General features: G+C 40.4%; 1 protein-coding gene across 2 annotated transcripts in view; it reads left to right on the plus strand.

Moving 5' to 3' along the window:
• Window positions 1-13,669, plus strand: part of LOC126557723 (limbic system-associated membrane protein-like) — a 194,229-nt gene that overhangs the window by 114,878 nt on the left and 65,682 nt on the right. For both annotated transcript variants that reach the window (XM_050213593.1, XM_050213594.1), the window contains exon 2: window positions 10,637-10,768. In XM_050213593.1, the coding sequence (XP_050069550.1) occupies window positions 10,637-10,768 (132 nt within the window). The remainder of the gene's footprint in view (window positions 1-10,636; window positions 10,769-13,669) is intronic.

Below are 13,669 nucleotides of genomic sequence, written 5' to 3' on the forward strand. Positions count from 1 at the left end.
TCATGGACGAAAATGAAAATGGTTGGGGGAGAAAGATAGGAAACGAAACGAAATGGAACTGTGTGCAATTATGTGTGCTGATTTGTTGCTCATGGTAAGAAGCTGACGATTATAGACGGCTTCTATTCCTTCTAGAAATGATTGTTTAGGACTATCCGAGTGAAATATAAATCTTATCATCATGAAACAATCGTTCTACTTATGGCGGCTGATTGCGAATTAGTTTTGGGAGGATATATTTTTTATTGATTCGATCACCTAAAATATGAGTGCATCGTAACAGTTGATCAGCTTTTTGCTAGAGTGTGTAGAGCTATAAACTGAAGAAATTCATGTTTTGACACGACGAGAAAGAATTTTACATCTTTCCTTCACAAAATAGCCAGCGACGGCCATAGTGTGTTTATCACAATTGAAGAAATTAAACAATAGACAGTAAAATATGCTCTATTCTTTCGATGACAGCCCTATCCACTGAGTTTAATATTCTTAGAATATCCTAGGAATTTGAAAATAAATCAAAGGTTATCTTGACATTAGCCCATTGCAATAGTAGAATATGTAAAAATTCAATCTCAGAAATCACGATGCAATTTCGCGGATGCATAAACGGGTAATTATAATTTCAGATCACCACAAAATTATTCATCGCAATCAGAAAAGGTATGTTTAATCCTTAGAAAAATTAAACATAATAAAAATATGCCACAGAATTTTTTCGCAGAATTTTTTTTTTTAATTTATTTTAAGTATGACGCCTAGCGCCTTATTGTCAACACTGCATGTGATGAATATGCATATAAACTAGATTAGCAGAGCATCTCCTCCCTGTACGTTTTTCCTTATCCCGTTAAAGCCTTGTTTGCGTTAAATATTGGGTTTAGGGACAGCTCGGTAGTGAAGCTACGACGGCGACAGTCCTCAAACGACACGACTGGGGTTCAAATCTCACCCGGATTAAATTCCAACCGTTCCTCCGCAGCGATGACTACCTATCCAACTACGTGGTAACAACAAGCCATCCGATGACCGGCGTGACCCAGTAGAAGGCTGTTAAGCCATGAAAATAACTTCACTTGTCAAGATACTTATAACTAGTCAAAAATAGCAAATTAAAATGATTTTTTTATGCTTTTTTTCCTAATTTTATCTATGTTTTACCTTTTTATAAAAGGTTTTGTGAATCCACAAATTATTTGGCTTTCATTAGGAAATTATTGGAATTACATATCACAAGAAGTTATGTTCTAAAACCTCTTCTCGCGAAAGGATTTTGTCACATTTATTGTTCAATATCCAGCTCTCGTCCAGTTCAATCATTTATTTATTTCATTCTTTACAATTAATTATGGCGGTGCAATGCCGTATTGTAATAGTTTATTATATTACTATTTAATACTTCCTTTCACTATATAAAGTGTCTAAAATTTAATTAGCCTCTATGGTTTCGTGGAAGATTAGTGGACAAATCGCATTCCCAATTAGCTTTTACCAATATTTACCAATGAAACGATATTTTATCAGCTTTATTAAAATTAAAGCTTTCCAATAAACGGTAATTCTATACACAGAACCTAGTATGATATTTTATGTATTTCTCAGATTTTTATGTTTCGCTATAAATATATTCACAAACTTGTAAACAACAAACAACGCAGCTGCAACGGACGCAAAACGCTGACGGGGGTCGTTCAAAAGCATAAAGATGTTGTAGCTTGTTTGAGTATTTGTTCCTTTTTTTGTTCGGTGTATGTGTGTGTGTGTGTGTTCGTGAGTTGAGATGCCTGTGGGTTTTAATTAAATTTTACCAAACCCATCGAGAAGCATCTCTACATCCGGCCCAATAATCTGCCGCTTTCGATGAACTTTGACGTCATAGCTAACGATAGACAGCTTTACAATATCTGATGTTTCTATTGATCGGGTTTTCTGCAAACGAGTGTAGCACTTGAACGCTGACAGTTGAACAAGATGGTGAAGGTTCCATGGAGAGCCTTAGACCAGCAACAGCAAAGATTAGAAAGTTATGAAATTGTTTTAAACTTTTCATATAATCCTGGTTGGGCTTTCACATCATGGTTTATACTTTTGCGAGCTGAAATGATTTGGGCAAAGGATTTTGGGATAGCTCGCGAACTGGAGAAGCTTGTGTTTAAATAAATAATTTTAGAGAACAAATAACGACTTAAAACTTGACGTTTATGTCATCCAAAAATCTAGTTTGGGTGTTTTACTACAGTTAACAATAGATTATGTAAGTTGATCAATCCAGGATCTCCATCCAAAAAGGCAGTTGAAGTAAATCCTTTCTGTAGAGCCCATTCGGCTTAAAGGCTTCAACATCCCTTAGCTACTAGAAGAAGAGAGATCTGAGAAGAGACTTTTGGCTCTGTTAACTATCGGCTGCATCACGACCATTGTCATCGTTATCTATCACCAGTACGCTACTATCAATGTCCAGTCCGATTTAAATCTGATGTGTGCCACATGAGGTACATTTAAGCAGAGTTGAATCTTAAAAACTGAGCCAGTCGACCTTTTGTCGGCATTATGCCTCTGTTACACATGTACATAATGCAACCGAAAGAAGGTTTAATGGGATGTTTTACTATCTTTCTGTTTGGTGTTGGGTGAGTTGGCTGAATGCCAACCATTGACCTTCCGGCGGATTCCCAGACGGTTCCGGCACTAGCTCACTTACTTCTATTTTAATTCGCACCTTGTGCCAAATATTTCTCAATTGTGAAGTTGCGAAGTGACGCTGCAAGCAGTAAATAGGTCGCGAACGCTTTTTAAAGGTCGTTTTCTGCTGTTAATGCAATTATCATTATCCTTTCCCAGAGGTGGAGTGCATATAATTGAAGGTTGATAATGACACAATGAGTTGAAATTTATTTTAATTATGCTCTGCCCTGAAGTAGATTTACAAATAATGCGCCACTTGTCAAAAATTTATTACGTTTTCTTCCTTTAGTTTTCGTAATTATCATGTTTTCAATAAATTATTTTATGTCACTAACTATCTTAATCTCAGATGCGTCCATTCTACGTATTAAAGCTTTGCGCAAGCCCCGATGTGTGTAGAAAATAAGCAACATCAGTGTTGATATTTGTTTAAGCCCCGGAAGCCTTTTTTAGCCACATATGGGTTGTCGATAAAGTTAAAACCGGCAGAAAAGTTTTCATCCATCCCTGTTTGCCTGGTGGCAGAATTCTTCAGAGAAAATGTACCAATGTGTCAATGGTGGTCAGCAAACTGTTTCTCCTTTTTTTTGTGCATCATATTATTCTGGTTTCGTTTCCTTCTACTTCTTCTTCCCTTCTTACTTTCTAAGCTCAAATGTTTCAAACTAGAAGTTGCTCAGTGCTTTATGCTGGTTTTACTGGCACGAGTCGTACGGTCTTAACGATCCACAACTGGATCTTTTTCATTGTGGTTCCTCGACAAGGGAAGCTGTGATTTCCTGATGCAAGCAAATGGAGACGTATGAGTGTTAAAAAAATCCATATCCCACTGAGACCACCGCTGGACGGTACGTAAAGTTATTCCAAGGTACAGCCGACGTCAACAGTCAACAATGTGAAACCAAAAACGCAAAAAAAAAAAACTCTCAGACACACACACAAACACACAGTGTGTTTCCCAACAACGATCAGCAATGGCTAGCATCAAGTTCAATACAAATTGTCAACCATTACATGGGCTAAGGGAAGTCTTTAGAAGAGATCCACACACACACACACACACACACACACACACACACACACACACCAGTCACTCGTGACACACGGAACAACGGCAAGAGTGAATCTAAACTAAAAACTTAAACAGACATTTTTGCTTCTCTGTTACGTTTCCCACGGCCAGAACTACGCAGCACCATTCGTCCTGTTGGGACTGCCTTGGTTTGGGGCTAGTTTGTTGGCTGCAGCGCTAAATGAATAGAAAATAAATAGAAATTCAACCACGTCCAGCCAAGGGAAAGTTTACAACATTTTCTACACTTCGTTTTTTTTTTCGTGATACCGTAAGTTTTTCAAGGACTCTCGTCCTTGGTGTGTGAGTGTGTGTCCGCCCACGAGTGTTGGTTGCTTGCCACATCGCCTTGTGATGGACTGTGGATATGGACGGTCTGCAGGCGGACGAAGTAAATAAAAGTTTGACAAAGTTTTCTGCAACATAGCGCAGGGTTCTGCTCTCTCTCAGGACCATAGTTTGGACCGTATAGCTAAACGGGAAGCAACATAAAAAACTGCTTGCGAAAAACTGGTCACAGAGCAGTGTGTGTGTGGAGAGTGTAATGTTGATTGTTGTTAGTTAGTTTCATCCCTATACAGTTGTACTCCGGGATGAGTAATAGCGATCCGCAAGGCGTCTTTTACGTATCTGCCAGGCAAGTTGCTTGCTGAAACTTGTCGGTACTGGTGAGTAAGGATCTTCGATTGAGTGTTACCATTTGGCTGATGTAAAGATTTTAAAGTTGGATTTGTTCTGCCCACTAAGATAGATTTGTGGTGGTGAATACGTTTGTTTATTTCTTCATTTTAAAATTGCTGGTGTGAATTATGTTGTAATGATTCTTAATTTAAGTGAACAAAGGAGCCCAAAAAAGTTAGCTTAAGGTTCCACTATGAGATGTTTGGCTGCAAAAGTAGAAGGGATACTCTTTAAATAGTTTGAAATACTTCTGCGAGCCTCTTCGCGCAACTATTTTAACTCGAACTAGCAAGGTTTCGTGCTCAAACGATCAACTTCGACCAACCTATTTTAGCCGGTTTGCAGTTGCTACATCGGAGTTGACATCGTATTTCATGTAGACGATTTCTATTCCAATATAAAGATGGTCATTTAATTTCTTTATTGTTCGATTGACAAATTAACATTAAACTTGAAATTTTCTAACCTTTTTCATCATTTAGATATTAAAAATTCGTTTATTTTCAACCTTAAAAATACGATCAAAAGAGAAAAGGTAAAAGTAAAGCTCTATTGGCTTTTAATTTGGGCTTTTCGCTGTGCCATTGATTTGTTTAGCACTGAAATAAACCAACCTGGCAATCATTTTGCCAACATCCAAAATTACATTCTGTCAATCAGACCATCAACCAGTGTCCAATGAAACCCCAACCCTGGGAAACCAAAACAGCAAGTGTAATAGCAAGCTGGCCCTCCATTCGAGACGACACTCAGGCGGCCCGTACCCACAAAGATCGGAAAGCACCGGTCGGAAAAACGATCCAATTCATGATTGATACACTTGCAAATGAGAAATTCAATTTCAATTTTTCATCACCAACAGCTCTACTGCCTCGTTTTTCGGGGGCTTTGGAAGGTTGATGCTTACCATTCTCTCGCTTCGGGTTCATCCGCTGTGCAGCTCGGTGCATGTTGTCATCGCTACGGAACACACGTCAACTAGGGACACAGAGCGGGTTTTTGGAAAAGCAGTGCTGGAAGATCTGCACTCGTCGTATGCTGCACGTCGAAGGATTCGGTCATGCCGGAAAAGTATCATCAATCTGGTCTCCCTTCTATCTCTCTCTCCCAACCTCCCCCGGCTTAGTCGCATGTGGATGGAGCTTTGGCGCGGTACTTGCTTGAGCGTATTTCTTCGCTACGTTCCAGCTCGAGCAAACGGTCGTACCGATTGTGGCGTTACTGCACGTCATAGTGGATATAAAAAAATACATACATAGCACTACCTATCCTTAAACATGGAACGTTCGTGTCCTTCATACGTCACGTCGGTATTCGTGCGCGCAGACAGTCGTCGGTTGTTGCTTTGTGGCTGCCTTTTTTGCCAAGCTTACAGTCATCGGGTTCTTGACAACTGAATGTAGTCCGAGGTTTTGCTGAATGATATGTATAAACCTCATTCAGTACACACTTTGTCTTCACCTTGTTTTGTCATTTGACTGTAGCGAATCAAGATCGACGTGCTAGCGTTTTTATCATCAAAGCGGGAATGGGAGTTTCCGATCGGAGTCGTCCAACATACCTTGCAGGCTTTGATATTATTCCATTTGGAGATTTGAAGAGTAGGTTCAACTGAGAAGTCATAACACTGGTTACGATTAAACTGTTGCTTTCATTGAATTACATGTATCATTTTATACGTCGGGTTACTAGCTTTAATAACTATCGTAAAGTGTTTGTTGTTCTATCCAGCCTTTTGAAGGACCCTGTATAGATAACCTTGCTGATAATTGCCTGCCAAACTCACCCACCACATAAGCATGAAGCGCTACGCCTAATAAAGTCATCATTACTACCAAACATGCTGGGCGAGATTTTACGTACTCAAAGCAACATACTATTTACAACACTGAATAAATGCACCGTTTCGCATCTTGTGCACTGTGTGTGTGTGTTGGCGTAACAGCGCCACCAACACTTGGTGTTTCGTGATAAATCATCATCATCGAATGGAATGGTCGGTACAGTTAAGTACCGATCATGCCACACCGTGCCAGCGGGCTAAATTGTTCCCGTGTCGCCTACGGTGGCGATTCATTTTCCCATAAATTTTAATTATCTACAACATGTTATTAAAATAATCACGAACGGCAGTCCGATTGGGGAGGGGTTGGTGGCGGTGCTATCCTGAAGCGCGTAGAAAATGCGTATCTACACGTTGCCGTTTGCTGGCAGCTGTTGGAGGTTCGTTTGACGTTTTTCACCTGTGTCGTTTAGCACCTGTTTTGCGAAACAGGACCGTGGACCGGCAAACTATTGACCAGAAATGTGAAACTGCATGCTGGCGTGATCGATAGTAGGCGCTGGATTGGGGTTAAAAGGTTCAACCCGAGAGTAGTGGGGGTCAATCCTGAACACGTGATCGCAAAGCTTGTCATGACAGGATAAAACTGAAGATAGAAAACAAAGGAGTTTAATGTATTTATTAGTCAGGTGGGTAAGGACGCTTCAGTGCATTAAATGGGATGGAGGGAAAAAAGCTATTGTTTGGTCTAATTTGTTGCTAGGAAATGTGATGAAACATAACAAAATTCAACAATGTACGACGTTATTGGTTAGTGTAGCGTAACAACTTGTATTAAAATGTTTTTTATTAATTAAATTGTTTTCCACCTCGAATGCATTACGTAGTTTTGCGCACACTATTGCATGCCAGGGTTGGGAATGCAAAATGTTCCTACCCCAAAACACAGAAAGACCCGCTCCTTAACACTTTCCAAATTGAGTGCAAATCTAGCACAATTCCGCACTCGCCAGGCCAGGCCATGTTGGCAAAACATTTTCTTTGCCATTAAACAATCTGCAACTTTCTCACGAACCAGTCGCGTACGCGCTGCGCTGCACATTCGCTGCGAAAGACAATCACAAAATCTCATTAAGCCACTTCTTTCCACCGGTAAACCATATTATCGAAACATTACATGGTGATTAAACTTTCCATTTCTCCAGCGACCTCGAACTGGAGGGATGGTGTGGGGATTTGGCAAGGAGTGGGGGGGCACCTTTTTTCCGCACCAGCTAATGCCAAACTCGAACGATACTTCATCATCATCATGCCCCCGCCACGATGTGGAACCAACGGTGAAGGTGTCTGCAAACAGTGCTTCGGCCTTACCATGGTTCGCGAGTAAGCTTTTCCGACCGACCCAGACCGACCGGCGAGATCTGCATCGGGGCTTACACTCCCGACGAGCGACCATTGTTTTTTTGGCAACGAGGAAAGGAATTAGCACCAGAAGCAAGTATGTGTGTATGTGTGTGCGCGCAGTGGGAAAAGAAATCGTAAGCGCTAAAATAAACTTTTACTCCATTTTCCTTTACCATCCGCCGTGGCGTGGAAGATATTACTCGCACACTTGCGTCACGTTTGCACGAATAAAAAAAAAGGGGGGGGGGGAAGAAAAAGCTCCCCCAAAAAGGACGTAAAGCGGGAGCAAAAATATCATAAACCCTCCGAAATGTCGTATGCAGAGCTATTTTATTTTCCATCGCTTCTCATTCAGGAGTATTTTTTTGCATTATTTCCCGGGATCCGTGTGGGCCGTCGGTGTCGTCGTTATTTGAATTGTGATTATGTGCTTTTGTAAAGCGAACTGGGGACACATTTTTCTTCGCATCGTCTTGGGTTAGGTGCGTGAAAAATGCACAGGGAGGGTAGTACCGGGTTCCGGAGGCAAGCTTTATTAATCCAAATCTGCATCGTTGCTTTCGTGCGAAAGCACACAGAGCGCAGGGCGTAGCAATGATGGTTTGGTGTTGAAATGAAGAAATATTCTTTAAATATAAACAAGCATTAACATCGTTTTTTGTGTATCCTTTGCTTGGCGAGTAACCTATCGTTACTGAAACGATTTACCCGTTTACATGAAAACAAATCTTGTTTACTGCCATGCAGTGCGACTGATTTTTAAACTGCTTCGAATGTACAAAATCTTGCAGAAAATCTCTTTGCGTAGATGGAGTGATGTTAAAGTATCTTTTATTGTATCGTTTACCGTTTACTTTATCAAAACAAATAGTTTATAAAATTTAAATCTCTTTTACTGATGACAGTCAAAAACAACGTACATTAAAGAAAATTGCCTTTCATGCCTAATAATACTTCATCAACTGTTTAAAGCATTAAAGGTTGTTTCAACTTTGACCATAAATTACAAGAAACAGCACACCAACAGTTATCACAAAGGTAAGGGAAAAAGAAATCGTTCCTCGAATGCAGACCATCATTAAAGTGCACATTAATTAAATCATTCCATTGAACTAAACTTTATATCTGCACTCGAACGCATCACTCTGCATAGCTTTGTGCAAAGAAAATTGGCACACCAGAAATTATCGTCCCACACAAAAAAAGAAAACACCTCGAAAAGAAATTTGCATTCCATTCTGCTCGTCCCGTCCCACGTTACCGTGATTATAGCGGTCCGTGTCCACACAGTCAACCATTTTGCCAGCATTGTTCCCTGGTGCACAATTACAGTTACATCGGAGTGGAGTGAGCAAAAAAAAAAGCCAAAAGAGTGTGAGAAAAAAAAGCTTTATCCGACTTGTGACACGGGCCTGTCGGCATAATGCCAGCCACACGGTAGGACAAACCCACCGAAGGGAGTTGCTTTTGTGCGAACCAAACCAACAAAAAAAAAAATTGCAATATTAATTATAGACATAAAGTGTGGTACGACCATATTGCGGAGGAAGAAAAGTTCTCTCCCAGGTGCGAGAGTGAGTGCGCGCCTGGAACTACGGTGGAAATGGAAGAAAAACCACAACCCTGGAGAATAATTATCATGTTATTCAACCGCATCAAATTGAGAAAAACGGAAATGTTTTAAACAATATTTTTGGTTCGAGCAGTAGCGCGAAATGTGTAAGGAATTAAATAAATTAATAGCAAAAAATCTGCCTACAATTTCTCTTTTCTATATTTAATTTGATAACTAAATACTGTCATCTCGGGAACCGATAAAACTAATCGGAAAAAATGTCACACAGCGTTAGCCGCTAACGATAAAGGCTTTCTTCGAAATTAACGCTACTGCTGCCTATCTGTTCCGTTCCTCAGCTGTTGGCCTCCTTCCTTCCGAATGTAAAAGTTTATCCAGCTCTCAGCACGCCGATTAACACACTCCATGCGGTGCGTTGGGCAGGCGTAAGAAAGAAAAAAACAACCTGCTGCCCCCCCCCCCCCCCCCAACAGAACCGAAGCCGGGTTTGAACCTAACCGAAACGAGCTAGATTGTCCACAGCTTACTAAATCGATCTCGTGGAAAGTAATCGGCAGCGTTAATGAATGTGTCAAATTTGATCGCGTTGGGTCGCGTTTTATTGTTGCAAATTCTGTCTGACAAGTGCGTAATTCGATTAGTACGATCGATGCCTTCAGCCCGGTGGTCGGTTTTGTGTGATTTTGTTGCAATCGATCTATACGGCCACGGTCAGCCAGTGTTTCGCTGTTTCTTTTGCCTTCCAACGATTGACACGCGTTACAATTTTGCTCACGTTTCGTGTTCATCTATAACTTTTATCGAACCGACAACATCGATCGTGAGATTGCGTGCGGCTCCAATCGCCTGTTTCTACGCCCGCAACTCATCCGGTAATTGATTTCATTTGCTGCGGAGGCGAACCGGGTTTTTTTTTTTTCGTTCTCATCCTCTTCCTCGTGATGGGCCTGGTCCAATTTTGCGGCAGGTCACGATTCTGACCGGTGCCAAATCTGGGCAGGACGGCAATGTGAAATTAACTATCGTTAAAGTAGTACGTGAGTGTGGAACGCCAACGTTTGGGAGGGTGATTTAATTAGCTCTCGAACGCGTAATGGTTAGGTCATGGTTTTGGCAGCATCGAAGCACCGGGGAACGATGGACAGGAATAAATTATTAATCTTCTTCTGTCTGCAGGATACACACGTTACAGAGCAAAGTTTTTGGCAATTTATTGATGTTTCGTATTATGGATTTTTTTTATATTGCTTTTGTGTGAAGTTCATTTTATAATGAAAATATTACCTGAATGCTATTTTTACTGCAATTGAAGCTTTAAATGACCGCAGTAAACAAACAGTTTAGAAATCATATAAACTTTTTTTTACTGTAATTAAAATGTTATAAAATATGTAGTTATTGGCCTTAATGGTTTTTTTCTTTTCTATATTTACAGGGAGTAGCAGCAACAGTAAGACGAGCTCCTTACCCAACAATGGACTAGTACCCCGTTTTATATCACGGGGCCACACGTACCGCGCTGTTGTAGGCGATACTCTGGTGTTGCCGTGTGAAGTGGAAAACCTAGGTGAGTTACAATTTTCAATATAAATTTTATTTTTGCAAAAAACAAAAAGTTATGAAAGCAGTACAGCCAGGCCGTTCTAAAACACATACTACTTATGAGCATTTTGATGCTGGGTTTCTTATAAAAAAATGCCGTAAAAATTACTCTTTTCTCTAACCAGTAGATGCATTGACTAACACCGCTCAATGTCGTATAAATTGGCCCATTTGCCAAGGAAAATCTCGTTCAACGTCAGCAAATAAATTACCAACTCTGTCAGCGAGTTATTACGGCCTGTCGTTTGATGTTTGTACCTGGGTGAAAATTTTCAGCACATTCTAATCAGGCGACCGACCGTCAAAGGGTTCGCATCAACGGGAGCCCCGTATTTGTAGAAGCCCGGAAAAGCACTGCCCTAGAGTTCGTGGGTTTTTCTTCGTTTTCGAAATCACGATAAATTACCAGAATGCTACGATTAATTGCAGGCAATATAGCAAAACTGTAGCACCATTCGGCGCGCGGCTGGAAGCGCGAAAGGTGTGGCAACAACGAAAAGAGTTTTGCTAAGCCCACATCAATTAGAGCTGTTCTTGAGGAAGTTTGATTTGATTAATGAAATGGGTTGAAATTATCCGTTAAATTTGCTATTAATTCTTTCCCCTTTTGCGCCAGTGGTGATTGGAAGGCGAAGTCGGGCAAATTATAAAAGGATTAAGCGCAGGTAGCAGGTGGTTCGTTTATTATTGAATTAAACTGGAATGCAGTAGCAAAATAGTTTGAATTAATTTACGTGAAAAATTAGCGTATTTACTATTTTCAGTATGAAGTTTTGTGGAACTTCTGATTATTTGCTTCTTATTGCGTTGAAGTATTGCTTTGGAATTTATCAAACCTTACACCAAGAAATATCGATGGAGACGCCTGGTAGTTTTCAAAGCGACTATGACAACGCACAAAAACGGTTCCCTTTAAGCATTGCAGGGAAACTCTCACTCTGCCAATAGCAGCAACAAACCGTCTTAAAATGGTACAAATCACCACTGTGCCACAACCAAACAGGAGGCCTCCTAATCTGTTTACATTCGATTTTGATTTATCCCTAATGTCATCCTGAACGTCCCACAATTGTTCAAAATTTTCGACCATGGAACGTGAAACAACGCCAAAAGGTTAGGGGGATTTGTAGCTTGGTATGTAGCAAAAGGGCGGTGCTGTGGTGATATTTATGCACGAGCTGTGATGGATGGTTCACAAAGGAACAAAACTGACGCACACAGGAAGGTTCTTGTTTCGAGGACATTTTTCGGGTTTCAGGCGTATGTTTTGACTTTTCATCTTTTTTTTGTTTTGCACGATGCGGACGGCTTTCGATGACAGGGAATACAGAGCTACACGGTAAGCCTGGACGGTTTATGTATCCACTGATTTGAGGTTGAATACAGCAACTCATCAAATGCTCATCATTTATCATACCGGAACCGTTTGCCATATTGCACAGTTTTGTTCGTTCAGTCATGATACACTTGTGCCGATGGTCTTTACTTTTACTTTTGGATGGCTTTCTCACTTGGGTCATATTTTGTCATTGAATTTGATTACAACATTTGCTTAAAATCAATGTACTGAACGTTGGTTCGTCCCATCGTTGAGTTTGTTCCATTTTTTTTTTGTTGGTCACCGCTGCAACAAGCTAAGACAGTTAGACTATAAACTATACAGTAAAAATTAACAAAAACAGCAAAAAAAAACAATTCTATCGTTTACCTTGGTCCAGTAATGTCACTTATCCTCATTACTGAACTGGATGTTTGCTCTTTGAGTTTGAATCGGTAAACCATAGAAGGTTGACGGCTCAGTGCGTCGTTATTCATAAGAGCTCCAAGAGCTTCCTCGACAGGCTGGTCCTTAAAACTCACATATAATTTTAGCTTCTCTCTTATCTATTCGCTTTATCTAGTCCCAAAGGGTATATCAATCTTGGCCCTCTCATGTTTTTTAATATCTGTGAATGATTCAAATGTATGCAATTGAGGAGAACATTTTTAAGGGTAAGTTCATCCTCGTTGTACTACGGTAACTTTTTAAAAATATGCTCTGATAAATGCGCAACAATCTGACAATAAGGCGGTAAGCCGTAATAATATAATATAAATAAACAAATGTGCAATAATCTCATTTTCTCACGAAATACAACCTACACGATGTACTCATAGATGAGGAAGTGATCAATCTCACAGGTAGGATTCACGATATTGCTGTATCACTAGATTTTATTTATTTTTTTATTATATTCAATTGTCCACCAACAATGGCTTAACAAAAAAAAATCTTAAGTAGCTAATGGGAAGAGGAAGTAAAGGGTGCTAGGAGAAATTGTGCATAAAGGAAGAAATAGTCACGCAGACGAGCACAAAAGCGGGACAGATGGTAGGTATTGTTGAAGGCCGATAGAGCCCTGATAAAGGGGTCGTTCGAGCCGTAGAGAGTATGGCGGGATGGGATGTATAGAGGGGGTCTATCACGAAGGCGACGAGAAGGGGGATAGCGGACAGGAGAGACGGGACATCAAGTTCTTTTAACAGGAGCCCTGAAATGAAGCTAGCACGGTTTGCGTTGAACACTCTCCAGTCTGGCCAAAGCGGGAGAGCCTGGAGGAGACCAGACCACAGCTGCGTTTTCGAGGGAAGATCGAGCTCAACAACAGTAGAGCGACTTTCTAGATCGTAAATTAAAGCTTATTAGTCACACTGAAGACATACTTCCAATGAACAAATGAGCGAATGAACAAGGTCCTTACGTTTAGTTCTTCAAATGATAAACGAGTGTAGTGATCCTGTGTGTGCAAAATCAATTTTCAATTGTCTAGTAAGATGAATTTTAGAATATGTATTTTTGTATTTTGTATTTCTGTTCTCCTTATAC

This window comes from Anopheles maculipalpis, chromosome 2RL, assembly GCF_943734695.1.
Source record: "Anopheles maculipalpis chromosome 2RL, idAnoMacuDA_375_x, whole genome shotgun sequence".
Lineage (NCBI taxonomy): Eukaryota > Metazoa > Arthropoda > Insecta > Diptera > Culicidae > Anopheles > Anopheles maculipalpis.